This window comes from Abramis brama (assembly GCF_963993115.1).
Source record: "Abramis brama genome assembly, chromosome: 20".
Classification (NCBI taxonomy): domain Eukaryota; kingdom Metazoa; phylum Chordata; class Actinopteri; order Cypriniformes; family Leuciscidae; genus Abramis; species Abramis brama.
Window position 1 is genome coordinate 11,440,863 of NC_139982.1, and position 19,898 is coordinate 11,460,760.

The 19,898-nt window shown below is 38.7% G+C and overlaps 1 protein-coding gene across 1 annotated transcript; it reads left to right on the plus strand.

The window, feature by feature from the left end:
* Nucleotides 1-703: 703 nt before the first annotated feature.
* Nucleotides 704-19,827, plus strand: clpxb (caseinolytic mitochondrial matrix peptidase chaperone subunit Xb). Its single transcript, XM_084094701.1, has 15 exons — nt 704-939; nt 1,216-1,284; nt 2,699-2,853; nt 2,937-3,057; nt 5,651-5,802; nt 5,996-6,155; nt 9,393-9,434; nt 10,274-10,450; nt 11,421-11,585; nt 13,837-13,925; nt 16,953-17,117; nt 17,194-17,496; nt 17,577-17,669; nt 17,747-17,853; nt 19,015-19,827. The coding sequence occupies exons 2-15, from the start codon at nt 1,230-1,232 to the stop codon at nt 19,085-19,087; spliced, it is 1,857 nt and encodes a 618-aa protein (XP_083950827.1). The 5' UTR covers nt 704-939; nt 1,216-1,229; the 3' UTR covers nt 19,088-19,827.
* Nucleotides 19,828-19,898: the final 71 nt, after the last annotated feature.

The window sequence follows — 19,898 nt, forward strand, 5'->3', positions numbered from 1 at the left end:
AAAGGCTGGTTTAAATCATTCTTCCTGCCTCTATTAATGCTCATGGGTAGCCTAAATGTGTTCCATTCAGACCTTAACATTAAGATCTTTTCATACCATTTTTGTCTGTCTTGATGTAAGTAATCAACTCAGTAATTTTCATGGTGATATCTAAAGGTTAAAATGTTTACCCTATTCACGTGAGAAAAAGAATGAATAGGCGTATGAATGGGTATATTTGGGTCTTTTTCGAAACTTCCCTTAATGGGATTCTTCGGGACTTTTTTTTTTCCTTACTCAGGACTTGAGTTTGCTTCTGTTGCAATTTGTTCAAGGTTGACCCCCATTTTGGCTTAAAATGACTGGACTATTATTCAGGTGTGAAATAAACGGCGCTGTCACGTCGCGCCTGTTACTTTTCTCTGCGCTGATCGCAATGAACTAATCAGGATTGTTTGTGATTACATTTAAACACTTTGCAGATAGAGTGGATTCCCATTTGTTTATCAAATACATACAAATCCCTTAAAAGCTATTTAAACGATTTCAAAACAATAGAATATTCATAATAGCAAAACATGATTTGTTTATTTTTTTGATTTTTTCAAAACATTAGAATGCGTCTCAAAGGAGGATTGGTGTTTCACAAGCGCCCCCTGGAGGACGTTTATAAGTTCTGCCTCACAGGAAACAGCAAGGCTCAAGGCCCCGGCCCTTCGCGATCACGTGACACAAACAGACCTCTATCTGGCTATGTACGTCACGCTGACACACTTCATGACAGCAGAGGTTATATCACACTGATCAACACCAAACTTCATCTAACATCTTTTATGAGACCCGCAGACACTGACATTGGCATGAAACTTCCTAAACCTTTTATTCTGCTCAGATCCTAGTGTCAGACTCGAGTCGTGAGAGAGAAGTCGTGTTTAGAGGAAACTCGGACAGTGAGTTCCAGTAAGTATGTCTGCCGTTAGCGCGTGTGTAACGTTAGTGGAGTAACTTACTCACCGTACTGTCTTATCACTGCTTTCGGCATTAACGCTATACATGTTGGTGTCAACTTTTCATTTAATAAAATATATGACACGTCGTGTAGTTATAGGCCTTGTAATGATTGAATGATAATTATATCTGACAGCACTTTGCCACTACTTTATTTGTGGCAGTACAATACTGTAACCTATGTGTGTAACGTTATTTAATTTGGACTCTTATCATTTTTCTCACCAGATCTGCTTTTAAATATGTCCTGTTCATGCAGACCTGCAGCGAGGGTGATTATAAAGTCAGTTCATAAAGGTGAGTCAACCATAAACACTCCAAAAAGAAAGAAAATCCTGTTAAAGTAGGCTACATTTATCTTTGGCTCTGAAGCCCGACTAACAGTATTTAGTTCCCAGATTTGTTTGTTATTGACAACCAGGGTGTTGCATGCAAAGTATTGTTGTAAAAAACAAAACATAAACAATAACCAAATACAAATGTCCTAGGGACATCATGTGTTTACTTGACATAGATTGTCAAAACCTAGTGAGCTGCCTACCTAGCCAGCATTTTTGCTAACATAAAATCGACAGTTTAATACAATAATGTTTGCATAATAATTGTAATAATTAATGTTAATGTTCAGTTAAAAACATTTTGCCAGTCATATGCAGCATCGGATCCTGGTATTTTGGGGCATTACTGCGCTCCATCATTCAATTCAAAGTATTTTTGAGCATTTTGCACCATAGTTGCACTCAAATATTCAATACAAACATTTGACATGCTTAATTATTCAATTTGAACATTTAAATATCAGTATGTGCTTTACATGCTTGAACATTCAATCATTGGCATGCTCAAAAGTTGCCTGTGATATCCATAAAGAGGTCTAGATAGGCAGCTCTACATTTTGAACAGCCAACACAAGATAAATCAACAGTGTATTCGTATTATTATTCTTTCATACATTCATTACGACTAATGTTTACATCACAGTATTAGTGGTGCTTCTTAATAGGGTCTACTTTTATTGATTTTTTGTTGTTTTCACGATTGTTATGTTTTTATGACCTTTGTCTGTGTCTGAGGTGATGGTTGTAGCATCAATAACATAAAAGTACAAGATATTACAATGTTGTTTAAACCAGTGGTAGTCCGTGTGAAATAGAAATACAGTTTAGCATACTTTAAAAAAAGAGTACTTGGTTTGGAAATAACATACAATGTGTGAACTAAATGTAAACCTAAATGTTTTGGACACTTACAATTAAATGAAAATGTATTTTAGTTCAAATCTATATTAAATGCAGTTAGCTGAACTTAAGTGTTGTTGACCCACTTAAGATTGAAATATATAATTTCATAATTACTGTTATTTTCTTTAAAATATGGTTAAAGCACTGTAACCATGATTTAAAATGTATTTTAAAGTAAAACTATTCATTTGACATTACAAAGTGCACTTTTTAAAAGACTAAAGTGTGTTACGAAACACAGTCATGAAAGTACTCTCTTCTTTTATTTCATTATTATTATTATATTGTCTGTAAAAAAGTAAATATACTTTCAAATTTTGAAGTACTCTTCAAGTACACATTCAATGCAATTAAAGCACACTTCTTTTTCACAAGTGGTTGTATTTTTAGTGGCAAACTCTATAACAGGTAATACCATCAAGTGTAATCGAACGGATTTAATTGGTGTCTTCTGCATGTTTTCGTTGCAGGTTTCTCTCGTTCGCATGTTCAGCTCTTCAGCCTCACTAGACCAGTGTGTGATGAAGTTCATCTACCTCCGTTCGTGCTCAGCCGATCGTTTTCACAAACAGGAGTGTGTTTCGCCTCTAAAGAAAGCTCACCCAGAGATGGCGACGGCGGAAAGGTCATCATCGCATCGAGTTTTCTACATTACGTGAATGTTTGTTGGATGTATAAAGTCTTCATAACTACTGATGCTGTTTGCAGAAGGGCGTAACTGAGGCGGGTGGAAAGCGGGCGTCAGGCGGTGGGGGTGCAGGGAAGGGTGGCAGTCAGCTGAGGTGTCCCAAATGTGGAGATCCTTGTACACATGTGGAGACTTTAGTGTGTAAGTATCGAGTATTTGATGTGCATTATGTTTTAGTAATAACCATAGAAATAAAGTACTAGATTACATATTAGCATTCAGTTGAGCATTACAGTGTTGCCATTTTAAGGGCAGATCAATGACGTAAGAAAAGCATGTTAAAAGGAATGAAAAATCTAGTTTAAAACAGACTTAAACTCTGGCTAAATGAGTAAACACTGTCACTGCATTCCTGACATGGGTCAGATCCTCAGTCACCTCTTAGATACCAAATACAGACATTGCTGTAAGAAATATCAGAATAGACGCACTGGTTTTAAGAAAACAAAGATTTCCAATTCATTACTGTATAAAATACAAGAAGAGGATTGTAAATCCCCCCCCCCCCCACCTTCAGCTAGTTCACATAGAAACACAACTTATCATTAACAGCTTCGACAGAGCTTTATTATTGTCCCAAAGCAGACTTCTTACGTCAGCGCGTTTTGACCTTGTACTTGCTCACACCAATAATCTTCATTCTTTGTTCACCCTCGGCATCACACCAGTAATTTACTGGTAATGTTACAACTTCTCAAACTGGGAAATTACCAGAACTGATTTACTGGTATTTTTTGAAAAGGTGCTGTTCACACATGATCTCTTAACGGTCGTTTACCAGTATAGGCTGTACATGTGAAAGGGGCTATTAACAGGACAGTTGAAACACCGTCACATTATCAACATTATTCCTACAATAAAATATAAAAATGTAGAATTTAAAATACGTAAAATGTGTCTTTTAATAAATGAAAAGATAGGAAAAAGAGTGAGCAACACATCATTGACCTGGATGTTTTGTTTAATTTTTGTAAAAAATAATGTGTTTTATCTCCACATGATGCCAAAAGTAAAATCTGGGTCCTGAAGCAAAGCCAATTGAAAACCGATGGTATATACAGTATAGATTATTATATGATAAATTATATTAAAGGGTTAGTTCACCCAAAAATGAAAATTCTATCATTTACTCGTTAATTTCCCGTAAGACTTTTTTTTTGACCTGCGGAACACAAATGAAGATCTTTTTGATGAGATTTCTGTCCCTCCATTGACAGCTACGCAACTGACACTTTGATGCCTCAAAAAGTTCATAAAGAGATCGCAAAACTAATCCTTATGAATTGAGCGGATTAGTCCAAATTTTCTGAAGAGACATGATCACTTTATATGATGAACAGATTTAATTTAGGCTTTTATCCACATAAAAACACTTTAGTGAACCTAAACAGAAGCTCAAACAAACTTGCATGACACGCGAGAACAAACCTCTCGCTGAAGCTCAAACGTGATGCGTAACACGAGAATGAACCTCATTGGTTCTTGCTGAAGCTCAAACGTGATGCGTAACATGAGAATGAACCTCATTGGTTCTTGTTGAAGCTCAAACATGATGCGTAACATGAGAATGAACCTCATTGGTTCTTGCTGAAGCTCAAACATGATGCGTAACACGAGAATGAACCTCATTGGTTCATGCTGAAGCTCAAACGTGCTGCGTAACACGAGAATGAACCTCATTGGTTCTTGCTGAAGCTCAAACGTGATGCGTAACACGAGAATGAACCTCATTGGTTCTTGCTGAAGCTCAAACGTGATGCGTAACACGAGAATGAACCTCATTGGTTCTTGCTGAAGCTCAAACGTGATGCGTAACATGAGAATGAACCTCATTGGTTCTTGCTGAAGCTCAAACGTGATGCGTAACACGAGAATGAACCTCATTGGTTCTTGCTGAAGCTCAAACGTGATGCGTAACACGAGAATGAACCTCATTGGTTCTTGTTGAAGCTCAAACGTGATGCGTAACATGAGAATGAACCTCATTGGTTCTTGTTGAAGCTCAAACGTGATGCGTAACATGAGAATGAACCTCATTGGTTCTTGTTGAAGCTCAAACGTGATGCGTAACATGAGAATGAACCTCATTAGTTCTTGTTGAAGCCCAAACGTGATGCGTAACATGAGAATGAACCTCAATGGTTCTTGTTGAAGCTCAAACATGATGCGTAACATGAGAATGAACCTCATTGGTTCTTGTTGAAGCTCAAACATGATGCGTAACATGAGAATGAACCTCATTGGTTCTTGTTGAAGCTCAAACATGATGCGTAACATGAGAATGAACCTCATTGGTTCTCATGCATCAAGCAAACATGCTTTGAGCTTCTGTTTCGCACAACTGATGTGATGAATGTTTGTATGTGAATAACAGCCAACAATAAACCTGTTCATCATATAAAGTGATCATGTCTCTTCAGAAAATTTGGACTAAACCGCTCAATTCATATGGATTAGTTCTACGATCTCTTTATGAATTTTTTTGAAGCGTCAAATTGGTAGTTGCGTAGCTGTCAATGGAGGGACAGAAAGCTCTCAGATTTAATTAAAAATATCGTGATTTGTGTTCTGAAGATGAACGAAAGTCTTCATGAGGGTGAACTAACCCTTTAACTGCTCCAACTATGTTATACAGAATGCACATATTTCCAAACGGACCCTAGTATTCATGTCTATGCTAATCACTTGTGTTTTTACATTAACTGAATACCTGTCTTGTCTTTACTCCATACAGCCTCCACACGGTTTGTGAAATGTGAAAAGTGCCATCATTTCTTTGTGGTTCTGTCTGAGACTGACTCCAAGAAAGGTTTGAATAAGGAAGCAGAGAGCTCTGAGCATGTTAAATTTGCATTTGCTCAGAAACCCCCTCCGCCTCCTAAAAAGGTACGATTCCAACACACCATACACAGCGCTGTTATTATTATTGCATTAACTTAGTTCATCTTTGTGTAATTAAATCAACTTTTTGAAAGTAAACTTCTAAAAGCCAGTCCTGTGACAGCAGTTCTTAGAATTGGAATCTTGGAAATGCAGTAAACAAATCTGACATGGGCTTCTTTTGTCTCAACGTCTTTAGATTTATGCCTACCTTGACAAATTTGTTGTTGGCCAGTCGTATGCCAAGAAAGTGTTGTCAGTTGCCGTCTATAATCATTACAAACGGATCAACAACAACCTCCCAGCAGCGGGCCGACAGCAAGCGGAAACAGAGAAACAGAGTTCCCTCTCTCCCAGAGGTTTGTATTTTATCATGATCTAGCATTTATTCATAAAATCAATATATAAATGCTGCCAAAATGCTGTCAAAATTTTTATTCATTGCTCATGATATTTAATGCATTGACTAATGGTTACAAATTGAATCTTTCTGTAAAATGTTATCACTAATTTTAGTCTTTTGACAGCAGTACGGGTCTTAAAAAGTCTTAATTCACTCAAATTAAGGTCTTAAAAGGGTCTTAAACCAGAGCAGGAAGTCTTAAATTAATTAAGTCATGGAATTAAATGTTGCATGCACTGCAAAAAACGTATATCTTCCTCAGTATTTTTGTCCTGTTTTCCAATGAAGACGTCTTTGATTCAGTTAGTTGAGATACAAATGTAAAATGAAGTCTTGAAAAATGCAACAAAATTAAGTGAGTTTGTGATTAAAGCAAGAACAAATATCTGTCAGTGAGTTGTGAAAACTTCCTTTTGAATTAAGTATATTTTTCTGAGCCAGTTAGCAGATTTGTTGTTGTTGTTTTAATCAAAGACTTGCTTCAGTTTGATCACAGAAAACAAGACTTTATATTTGCTGTCATCTTGATTTAAAGTTGCAGTAAGCGATTTCTGAGAAACGCTGTAGAAAGTGGATCAGACCGAGCAGCACAACACACTTGTAGTCAATCAGCAGTGAGAAGTGTATCCACCCATGATGGGGGAGGAGAGAGAGAAGAAAGACTGTAGAGAAGAGAGATGGCTGAGAGACAGTACAAAAGAGAAAAGCTCAGAGGAATATCACTGAAAATAAGGGTTATGATCAGGAAAGAGCTTTAGGACCCACGCTATTATTAGCAAAGCTTTCCAGCGCTGGAGAGACATAAGCGGGAAGGCTTAAAAACAGATGCAGAGGTTTCGTCGTTTCTGCTCCATATGTGAGTAACATTGGGTTTGATGTTTCACTGAACCAATGATGTTGTTGTAAAATTAGCTCTAGTAACAGGACAGTTTTGAGTGTTATTCTCTGTCTGGAGCTGCTGTGCTGCTGGTGACTTACAACAAACTCTTTCTTGTAGATACTCTTGTGTACTGGATGTTCATTTTTTGTTCTCTCTTGACATTCGTTCGGTATCTGTGCGGAAAAAAATGTTTGTGTGCATTTCACTCTTTGTGTGATGTACTCAGGAATTGTGTGTCTGTGTATTTTGGGGGCGGAGCAATGAAAGGAGAGTGTGTTTCTTTGAGTTGATTTCGAATATATCAACAGTTTCTGTCAGAAATCGCTTACTGCACCTTTAAGAATCTTTAGACATTTCAGCATCACAAGGTGGGCAGGAGTCCTCGGGAGATGATGATTCGGCTGTGCTGCCGCCTTCGGGCGTGCCAGCACTGTCCGAGTCAGATCCTGAGTTGACTGCCAAGCTTTCCCGGGCAGCCGCGAGCATCGGGCGCTGACTGGAACCCTCCACCCTGTCCTGAGCGCTCGCTGCTGGACGATTGTTTTTTGTGTGCTGTGAGCCCCCAATACCTTTCTTCCCGGAAGTGCATGAGGAGGTCACGAGGTCCTGGAAGGCACCATTGTCTTCCCGTGATCGCTCGGCGACCTTCTCCGCCTTTCCTCCCCTGCCAAAGGGTACACTGGGGTTCCCCCGGTGGAACGTTCTGTTGCGATGCAACTGTGTCCTCAACTGTGACCCTAAGCACCCCTCCAAAGCCTGTAGGTTTTTGTCGACTCTCGTCACGAAATCCTATAGAGCTGCGGGGCAGGCAGCCGCCTCTTTGCATGCCATGGCCATCCTGCAGGTCTATCAGGCACGGATGCTCAGGGACATGCACGAGGGCAGGACTGACCCAGGGCAGCTGCGTGCCGCCACCGACCTCGCTCTCTGAGCGACGAAGGTGACCGCACGCTTCCTGGGCCAGGTGATGTCCACAAACGTCGTCCAGGAGAGACACCTCTGGCTCATCCTGGCCGATATGCAAGATGCCGAGCGAACCCACTTCCTCGACACTCCCATATCCCAGGCTGGCCTTTTCGGCGGCGTGGTCAAGGACTTCGCCCAACAGTTCTCGACCGCCCAGAAGCAGACTGAGGCGATAAAACATATTCCTCCACCCAGCCGTCGGCACAGAACCCTCAGCCTGCTCGCCGCCCTCCTGCGGCTCCCGCTCGGCCCCAGCAGCAGCCTCCACCAGGCTAAGCGGCGCCCCTGAGACAGGCTGCTCAGAGATGGCGATCAGTTCTCCCGCTCGGCTCACTTATTAACACTCACTTATTCCTGTGATCAAAGCTGAATTTTCAGCATCATTACTCCAGTCTTCAGTGTCACATGATCCTTCAGAAATCATTCTAATGTGATGATTTGATGATCAAGAAACATTTATCATCATCATCATCATCATCAATGTTGAAAACAGTTGTGCTGCTTCATATTTTGTGGAAACCATAATAATAATAATAAAAAAATTAGGATTCTTTGATGAATTGAAAGTTCAAGAAGCATTTATTTATTTGATTGTTTCAGTTTTGCTTTAAATTATTTAGTTTTGGCTTATTTATAGTTAGGCTACTTATATATTTTTTATTCTTGTTCTGTTCTAAATACCGTTACATTTAAAGGATTTCTTGTAGAGTGAGGAGAACTAAAATAGCCTATAGCTATGTTCATGGTGTTTATAATGTTTGTAGTAGGCCTACATTATAACATTTATTTACCAGTATTATTTCTTAATGCAATAAAATGCCACTTATATGTGACTTACCTGTTTTTTTTGTTTGTTTTTTTTTCTCAAAAACAAACAAAAATATTTGTACGGTTTTTTTTAAGCATGCAGCAAACGATAGTAGGCTATTAATTTGTTAAAACTCTTGCTGTCGGTTAACCAGTTAATTAGCATCCTTGTGTATATAGCTAGATCAAATTAGTGCAGAATCAACTTTGCATCAAGGATCCGCCAGTTCATCATCAAAAGCGGTTGTTAAGAAAATGCTGAGCTGAATTTGTGTGCCATCTAGTGGCTTAAAGGAGAATAAAGTCAAATGCACCTTTGGCCCAGTTGTATACAAGTATTCTTATGCTTGGCTTGACTTGTCTGAATGTACATGGTTGTGCGCCTATATATGGGTCGCGTCAATTAAAAAAAAGAAAAAAAGGGTTGCTCTTATTTGACAAACACTGTTCTATGCGGTCACACTTTGACCTTTCCCCTTCTGTTGCTGTTACACAACTCATTTTGTGGCGTTAGTAATGTGACTGTCCTTCTCTCTGTAGAATTAGAGATCAGAAGGCGTGAAGATGAATACCGGTTTACAAGTAAGTGATTGTTTAATGTACTTCACTTTTACATAAAATAACGTATCAGAGGAAACACCTTCGATTTTCTGGAGTGACCCTTTTGTATTGGTTTGTTATACAAACATTATAAGACACAACATGACTTTTATGTTTATGTACACATATCAGCCGTCTGTGAACGATACGGGCCGCTTCAGGATCAGTTGGGCTCATCGCTCGCCTCCATAAAGTTGGATAAAGTGTTTCAATGTCCTAGTTACTGTCTGAGCTTGGCCAGCACATGGTCTTTGCCCATTCCGATGTCACACATTATTTATAGCGTGGAGGTGGGCCAGTAGGAGGGCTCCCAGTCTGGCTCATACTGGACACGCTCTGGAAACTAGGCCAGTCTGATGACGTCAATATGGTTTGAGTAAGAGTGACAGCTAGCCTAAGATCCTGAGATATGAAATGAAGATATGTGTCAGCACAGGTATAAAAGTGACTTATTTATGAAAAATAGATTCTAAATTAAAATCTTTGTTAAAGCAATAGTTTCCCCATTATTAATAATTATATATTTTTTCCTTCCATAAAATACAATTAGATATTTTGTAAAATGTCACACAAAAAAAATACTAAAAATAAAATAAAAAAAAGGGCACATTCCATACTTGACCAAAAGCAGACCTTTGAGGAAACAGCATCTCAGCCACATCTGTGTTGGGTTATTTCATATTTTTAGAGAGATTTAGCCCACAGGAGTTCAGCGTTGACAGCAGAATTCCTGTGGAGTCATGTTGCATTTCTGTGTTTAAATAAACGACACATGCTTTACTGGATTGAGATGAAGTGAAGTGGTGGCGCTGTTCTTTCAGAGCTGCTTCAGATCGCTGGCATCAGTCCCCATGGCAACGCTCTGGGTGCATCGGTTCAGCAGCAGACCAATCAGCAAGCTCCTCAAGACAAAAGGGGCGGGGATGTGCTTGACTCCACCCACACTGATATCAAACTGGAGAAAAGCAATGTTGTGCTGCTGGGACCTACTGGATCAGGTTAGTACAGGTTTTCCACATAACACTTTATTGCACCATCTTGTGGACAATTTTTACAATAATTGGTGCATAGCCTCTTGTAGACATCTGGAAGGAACTAGGATCTGCCATTTACAATTTAAATTAACAGCTGCCTGAACTTGAATGGCTATATTGATAAATATTTATCCAATTTATATTTTACTGAGAACCTCATGAAAATACCAAGGATTTCCCCCAAATATGAAAATGTGTCGAAGCATTAATGAACATTTTCATGTTGAATTTAAAAAAAAAAATTATACCATTAAGATTTTTTCCCCCTGTTCTATATTTTTATGACAGTTAAGCTAACTTCCGCTCATATTTTCATTACCGTAATGGAATAGAAAATGTAATTTAAATTGTAGACTGTAGATTACATTTGTAAGTTAAAATATTCATGGTAGTATTTGTTGTACTAAAGTTAATTATAATAAAAACAACAACAACAACTTAAATATGTTGCTGCATATGTTGTGCTGAACAGGATTTGTACTGCAGTAATGATAAAAAATGAATAAAAAATGTATCATGATAGTTAGGAATTTAGGAGAAATGTGCTTAATTTTTATGAAAATAATGCAAAAAAAATCTTAATGACCATAAAATAGGCTTAATTTTCTTTATGCAAAATATTATTTTTATCTTATATTTTGGGGGGGGTGAAATAAATCATTTATTTGATTCATCCTTTCATAATATTTTATCACTACTGTAGTAATAAAGACAGGACAAGAACAAAACTGAGCAAGAGGACTGCTAAAAGTGTCATACTCTAATCTCTATGGGAGAAAACCTCAAAACTAGTGTTACATTATCAGCAAAAATAATCTGTGCCATGTCTGAATAAAAAATAAATAAATAAAATGAATGAAATTTGCTCATTTTGATGTTTATTGAAGCTTGAAATTGTGTTAATCCTTTCATTATATTGTTCATATTGAACCAGGTAAAACCCTGCTGGCTCAGACTCTGGCTAAATGCTTGGATGTGCCCTTCGCCATCTGCGATTGCACCACCCTGACCCAGGCGGGATATGTAGGCGAGGACATCGAATCTGTCATTGCCAAACTTCTGCAGGACGCCAACTACTCTGTTGAGAAAGCCCAGCAAGGTTAGACTCTCGCACTTCATCTTAACACCTCAACATGACACCGTTTTCAACTAAAAACTTTGTAATGCGTTTGGCCGTTCATTTACAACAGTGGTTCCCAAGCTTTTAGAGTGGCGAACCCCCTGAGGCATTTATCATCCTTCTCCAACCCCCTCTCTTCCACTTCCACTGCAGTCACGCTTTTTCCATTAAGGGACAATATTTTTTACCTTTATAAAGTTTTTCTAATTTCCAATTAAATGTATGTCATTTTTAGTCAAATTCTTAATATAATAAATAAAGCAATAAATTAAATTAAATAAATAATTTCAATCAAATGAAATCAGTATCAACAAAAGCCATCTTTGCATTGCAGTGGCACAAGCTGCATCTAGCTTATGTCTTTAAACACTGTTTGATGCTGCTCAGAGGTGGCATGAATGCAGTTACAATGCCATAAATAATGTTTTAGATATTGTTTTAAAGTCCCCCTGTAGTAAATAATTTTTCCTTGAAAAAAAAAATCTTCGTGCCTTAAAATAGCTTGAATGTAACTCTACACCCTTGCCTCATTTAATATACGCGGTTCTATGAATATGCAAATGAGCCCCGCCTCCACTCCCTCACTCAGCTCAGAGATCCACTCGTTGACGATCACACGTTGATCTGATTGGTTACAAGGTAGTTTGTGACGTCAGAAACACCAGCGATTTCAAAACGTGCTTTTTGAGACTGTCTTTGGTTCACTGCAGTTTTAAGCAGAAAATACTCAGCAATGCTGTCGACTTTGTATATGGTTTGTCTTAAAGCAGATTAAAAACACCACATAGACACATAAACAACATTAAAAGCTGGATTTTCACCACAGGGGGACTTTAAATAAAAATGTTCAATAGAGAAATATGAAATTATGGTAAAAAACGAAGCAATGCTTTTAATTATTGAACTAAAACCGACAGTAGGTCATTCATTCAGTAACAAAGCAAGTGTCTGTATTTATGAATGGGCCGTTGAATCATTAGGTGTGTTGGACTTGAAGCGGGTCTGCGCAGACTATTCGCTGTGTGACATTAAAGCACCGCGAGAGCAGTTAGAGAGCAGACGGCTGCGTATGCTTTCCAATCGCTCGCACGGTACATTGATGTCACACACCGATCGGTCTGCACAGCCTTGCTTCAAGTCCAACACACCTATTGATCTACTGATTTGTTCAAAACTGCAGTTTTGTTCACTAACAAAACACCACTGTGTTGGAGATGCACAACAGTTCTGCTGTGGCTTTCATTGGAACTATAGCAAACAGCATTGACAATGCTTTGTTTAAAATGCATGCCACTTAAAATTACCTTTTAGTTTTTTTGTTGAACTCAATATATTTAGTTTGAAAATCAATGTCACATATTCGGGAAAAACTGCATTCTTGCTCGTATAATATATGATCAAAATTTGATCGACAGTTTGAGTCTTAAATCGATCTTTACGCACAGTCCTATATTAGACTATTAGATTTTATTTGTTCTTTTTGCTAGTAAGTGCTAAATCCCCACTTTTACAAAGGTACATTGTTGAGAATGGCAGTATTGTAGCGTGATTTGCTAAGACGCAAACTATCATGTGCACACTGCTGTGTGGATGCAGTCGGTTTTGATGAGGTCATTTGATTGTCATGTATTTGACTTTTTACGGCACTATAATATTCCCAATTTTATACTAGATGCGGCATTTTGCCTGTTAGAAATACATGCTTGGTTTTAATGTTATTTAAAGATGGAGTAGAATTGACATGTTACGTGTTCAGTTTATAGGCGTGTAGTTTCTTTACAAAGTAACATCAACTACTGACCTGGCATGAATAATACAGCGTTTTTAGTCGTTTCATGAATCCGTGTCAGTAAACCGTAACTGATTTAACTGGTGTGCATTAGAGAAGGTATTTAACAAATGTGTGCCATAAAATATGTTTTACTGTAGTAACGAATGGTTTCATGGAGCTGAAGATGGCCAGACTGATGACGTACTTTTATAACATTGTACATTTATGTTCTGCATTCCAATGAAGCAAGCACACTAAAATAATGCCGCCCAACTATATAAAAACTCAATTTAATAAGCAATGACATATTTTTCATTATGAGGAACAGAAGTTGACTAATATAAAACACCAACATGCTTGACCTTTAAGCATTTCACTGAAACATTTTAATTCCTCTTTCTCTTTTTAGTGTTAAAAATGAACCCTTTTCTGTGATTTGTCGTTCGCGTTCTCTTGCAGGCATAGTGTTCCTGGATGAGGTGGATAAGATCGGCAGTGTGCCTGGAATTCATCAGCTGAGAGATGTCGGGGGGGAAGGAGTTCAGCAGGTACGTGTTTCATACTGTTCTGTTTTATCAAACTATACAGAATGGACGATTAAAGCAGTATCATTGCTTACTTTATTTAACACATGTGCATAACAGCATTACAAGTGTCATAAGCCTAGCTCTCTGTCTGTACGTCACTCAAATCTGTTCCCTTGGGAACATGACAGGAAAAACTAACAATCCACTTGTTACAGTACGTGATTAAATTTCAACCACATTCATCTCTCCCAAAGCTGTGTGATGCCGTCACTGCCAGTTACTGGCCTACTGAACTACTTCACACTGCTGTAAATCTCTTATCTGAGTCACTGTCTGAACGAACGCCAGGAATGTTGCGTAGACATAAATGAATGTATTTTGTTTTACAACTACTGATAAATAAGTAGTGTACTAAAATGTGTGCACTTTTGGTTATTGGTTAACTCATCATCACATTATGTAAATGTAAATCTAAAGAGCTACGAGCAAAATAAACAACTGAAATTTTTGTTGGTCAGTTGGATTTCTCTTCCATATAACTGTAGCTTAAAGGGTTAATTCATCTCAGTTGCTCGACTGATTTTTTTTTGTTCCAAGGAGCTCAGACCATCCTGAGCCGCAATATTGAGGTTTCTGTAAACGTGCATATAACAAATTTGTCGTGGGCAATGACACAAAAACGCCCACTGTGGTTAAACAAAGAAGGTAAAAAAAGGGGTTTTCCAATACCAACTTTATAATTTCTGGACCATTTTAGATGGGCTGGTCCTAAACACTTTTAGTGTGGACAGAAAAATGACTCTGGAATGTCTCTGGAAACATGTTACAGCGAACATTGTACATTACTGGTTTTAATATGAAAATGAACATAAAAAAATAAAATGATCAATAATAAAGGGGGCTGCTCTCTCACTGGAATCTGACAGATCCAGACAATGTGGGCAACTTATATCAAACAGTGAAGTCATCAAGTCATCTTCATTTATATAGCGCTTTTAACAATGTAGATTGTTTCAAAGCAGCTTTACAGAGATAAGCGTATAATTTAAGGTAACAGAGATTGTTTTGGCTTTATAGCGGTTCTTTAATAAAGTTATTTTCCAGCTAAAGTTAGTTTTGATTGATTCGCTTCCGTCGCAACGATCATTTGATATTAAATTAGGGGCTGCTAAGATGACACCATTCTCTCTACACAGACTTTGAACGCGAACCTGTGAGAAACGCTGATGGCGTTCACATGCGCATTAAGAATTGGTTCTATAGTTATGTGCGTTTGAATATACGTGCGCAGGTTTGGAATTCCCTACAAGCCAAGCCTAAACAAAGTACTTGTCTTTCCTTATAAATTTTGATAAAGAATTTTATTTTATTTTGTCACTTTGGGGTAGGTACGCAAAACGAATTTTCCCGACAACGCTTTATCTGTAGAGTGGTAAAGGGATCCTCCATAGGGAGAGACTAGATGGCACTTCAGCACTGCGTTGTCATCGGGTCCAGGCGAAGGTCCTTCGTCAGATCTGGATATGGCCTGGATCCGGCAGGCTGTGGGAAAACCTCGGGATAAACACAGACACTAAAATTAGCGTAGATGCCATTCTTCTCATGATGTAACGAGTACATCAGGATTTAAGGGGAGTGTTCCCGGTTCCGGCTGACCTAATCTATGCAGCCTAACATTGAAGTCTATAATGTGTTATGTGAATGCTAGGTCAAAGAGATGTGTCTTTAATCTGGCTTTGAACTGACAGAGTATGTCTGCTTCCCGGACAATGTTAGGAAGACTGTTCCAAAGTTTTGGTGCTAAATAGGAAAAGGATCTACCGCCAGCAGTCGATTTTGATATTCTAGGTATTATTAACTGGCCGGAATTTTGAGATCGCAATAGACGTGAAGGATTATAATGCGTTAAGAGCTTGCTCAAGTACTGCGGAGCTAAACCATTTAGTGCTTTGTAAGTAATCAGCAATATTTTAAAATTTATGCGATGTTTAATAGGGAGCCAATGCAGTGTTGACAGAACCGGGCTAATATGGTCATACTTCCTGGTTCTGGTAAGAACTCGAGCTGCTGTGTTTTGGACCAGCTGTAGTTTGTTTATTAAGCGTGCAGTGCAACCACCCAGTAGAGCATTACAATAATCTAACCTTGAGGTCATGAACGCATGAACTAATTGTTCCGCATTTGTCAATGAGAGCATATGACGTAATTTAGATATATTTTTAAGATGGAAAAATGCGGTTTTACAGATACTAGACACGTGACTTTCAAATGAAAGATTGGTATCAAAGAGCACACCCAGGTTCCTAACCGACGACGAAGACTTAACAGAGCAGCCATCAAGTGTTAGACAGTATTCTAGGTTATTACATGAGGAAGTTTTTTGTCCAATTATTAGAAACTCTGTTTTTTCAGAATTTAGAAGTAGGAAATTACGAGTCATCCAGTTTTTTATATCAGCTATGCATTCCGTTAAGTGTGCCTGGGTTCATTCAGGATCAGATGTACCGTAGCATATTTGTTAAAGTTAATTGCACATACGAGGTGGTCTGATAAGTAGTCACGGTAATGAAACACTATCTCCTCTGTTAATTGCTGACCTACTTGCTAAATAATAGTATTGTGTTGAATTGTCTTGTCTAGGTTGAGTTGCATCCAGGGCAAGATTCATCAAGTCAAGATTTGTTGATACACATACACTGGTTGAGAGGCAACAATAGGTTAAGCTAAAAAGCTTGGAAAACAGTGTGTCTTAATGAATGGTCCCAGTAGTATTGTGTATATTGACAAAAAAGAAGCGGACCAAGAACTGAACCTTGAGGTACCTCGGTGGCCTACTGTAGCTGATGTGACCTCGAAGGACTGACCTGTGAAGTAGGACACAAACCAGCAAAGAGTAGTTCCTGTGTTGTCCAATGCAGAATAGGATAGACAGAAGAATCTAGTAATTCACTGTGCCACAAGCAACAGAAAGGCCTGGCGGAGTTATATTTCCTGTACTGTGTAATTCCTGTGATTATTGTCGATGTTGAAGTTTGTGTGTGTCTGCAGGGTTTGCTGAAACTGCTTGAGGGAACAGTCGTTAGTGTCCCAGAGAAGAACAGCAGGAAGTTGAGAGGAGAGACAGTGCAAGTGGACACAACCAACATCCTGTTTGTGGCATCGGGAGCTTTCAACGGGCTGGACCGAATCATCAGCCGGAGGAAGAATGAAAAGGTGACTTTTCTACACTACAATTATTTGCAGGTTGTTTGACTCTCAGTGTGTTATAGTTTCTTCTTGTGCTCTACAGTATCTTGGGTTTGGGACGCCCTCTAACATGGGCAAAGGGCGTAGAGCTGCAGCAGCTGCAGATCTGGCCAACAGTTCAGGGAATGAAGGGGACGCAATGGCAGAGATTGAGGAAAAGGACCGGCTCCTGCGGCACGTTGAAGCACGGGACCTCATCGAGTTCGGCATGATCCCAGAGTTTGTGGGCCGTCTCCCTGTGGTGGTCCCACTGCACAGTCTGGACGAGGAGATGCTGGTGCAGATTCTTACCGAGCCTCGTAACGCAGTGGTCCCTCAATATCAGGCCCTCTTCAGTATGGATAAAGTATGTATATCACACACGTGACATTATGGGCACTTTCAAATCTAGTTATTTATCTTCTGGTTTTATGATTTTTTTGCCAGTGTGAGCTGAATGTAACCCCAGATGCATTAAGGGCAATTGCCCGTTATGCACTGGAACGGAAGACAGGAGCCAGGGGTCTCCGCTCCATCATGGTAAACAGCAGAAAACATTAATCTAGTGATGAACGTTCTTCTAGTGTCTCTGATGTGTGTATTCTCTGGTCCTTCAGGAGAAGCTCTTGCTGGAGCCCATGTTTGAGGTGCCTCAGTCTGACATCATTGCTGTGGAACTGACTAAGGAGGTGGTCCAGGGAAAGTGTGAACCACGCTACATAAGGTACAGCAAAACGTTTTTTTAAACGAAGTACCATTTTAATTCATCTTGTTAATCATTACAGTAACATTTACTATAAAAGGAATATTTCACCCAAACATTCCTATCAATGTTTCATGAAAAAATACAGCAATGAATGACTCTTATGAGTAGGGCTGCCCCTTAATAGTCCATATTACACGAGAAGAGGCTTCGTCGACCAAAATTGTATTAGTTAGTTACAGGAAAAAAACTCCGCAGGAAATAGTGAAGTCACACAGTCCGTGAGGGACAGATCGTTAACGGCGGGTCCTTGTGGTAATTACAGTATTTTGGGCAAAGAATCCAAACGTTCGCCTATTATACATCGACCTCAAATATGGATTATCATCTTAAACATGTAAGTAACTTGGCCGCTCGCTTGCTCTAACGTTAACCTAGATAAATGTGCGCTATTATTAGGTGCATATCCAGGTGTTTGTGCGGAGTGAGGAAGCTGAAGTATAGCACACTTACTGCATGACATGGAGTGCTTTAAAACCAACCGATTCAAATCGAACACGAATTATGAAATCCGTATGAAAGGTGCATCTCTCTCTAAAGGTCCACTCTATCGTCAACATCGTCAACTTCATCTTTTCAGCCGACACTGACTCAGAATACACTAGTTTATTCATAAATAATTTAATTGTGTCCTTGCTATTTTTTCCGACACATTCATAATGATTACTTTTGCTGGGCTTTCCCGCAAGGTTTAGGCGTGCGCTCGAGTGCGTAATAGGCTATATATCGTTTAGTATTCCCCCCAGTATATATTTAAGTAATTCAATTAATATAAACGTGAGATTAGTCGACTAAAGGCTTAAATGAAGGACGACTAAAGGCTTAAATGAAGGACGACTAGTCGACTAGAACATCTTTAATCGGGGGCAGCCCTACTTATATTAGCCCTAGTTATATTCCTTTTAGTTCTTCAAATCACTTTGTAGATCTATAACTTCCATAATTCATTCATTCATCCACAAAACTGAAGCATGAACAAACTATGAGTGATTCTGTTATTTGGCAACTCAAAGTCTTTTGACTGTTAAATATTTCATTTTAGAAGCCAATGGCCCCCATAGTCAGTTTTCGATGGTCAGTATGTGCAAAATAAATGTTTATGTTTGTGTATTTGTGATCCAGAGCTCCCAAAGAAACAGAGGAAGAGTTTGAGGAAGACAACTGGATCAGGCATGCTGACGCCGCCAACAACTGAATGTGAAGCGATTGCTTCAACATCATGTCATTATTGCTCAAGACCGCAGAATGCCATCATTATGGAATCCTTCCAGCCGGACCTACAGTAAACAGAGAGCAGTGTTTGTAGATTTTTAAATGACAGCACAATGATAACCAGTTTAAAGAACATGTATTACCATTTAATATGGTGCATTTAAGGAAAGATATGAAAGTGTAATTTAAAATAAAATAAAAACACACTAACATAGTAGAGCTCTAGCTTATTTTCAATCTCTGGTGATCTGTCTAAAGAATTATTATGTTAATTGGTGATCTCTTTTTTTTTTCTTGCTTTTTGTTGGTGTGTGAACATTCTAATGGAAGTATGCTGATTATGTGAAATTTCAAAATGTTGAATTTTAGTATTTTTGATGCACAATACAGCCATGACATTGTTTCAGCAGGACACACTCTAGCTCAGTGATATCGCATCCATGACGTTCAGTTCTACAGCACAAGCCTCTGTGTATAGTGTTACGTACATCTAGTTTTTAGGTTTTTCCATTTTGAGACAACTGTTAACTTAATAACTGAACAAAAACAATGTGATAATAAACTTGACAGAAGTTGCACACGTTTTCTAAGCAGTCGGTCTGTGGTAGTCATTTTTCGTTTTCTGTTGCTGTGGTTTCTTTGTGCTTTATATTGTGTACTCAAATCCCATTTTGGTTTCTGTTTAACTCTTTGGAAAACAAATCTAAAGACAGTTCTATCATTCTCTGGTTTCTCTTTTGTTCTCATTTTTCTGCCCACCATTTATTTCCACTTTAATAACAGAAACCAAATCC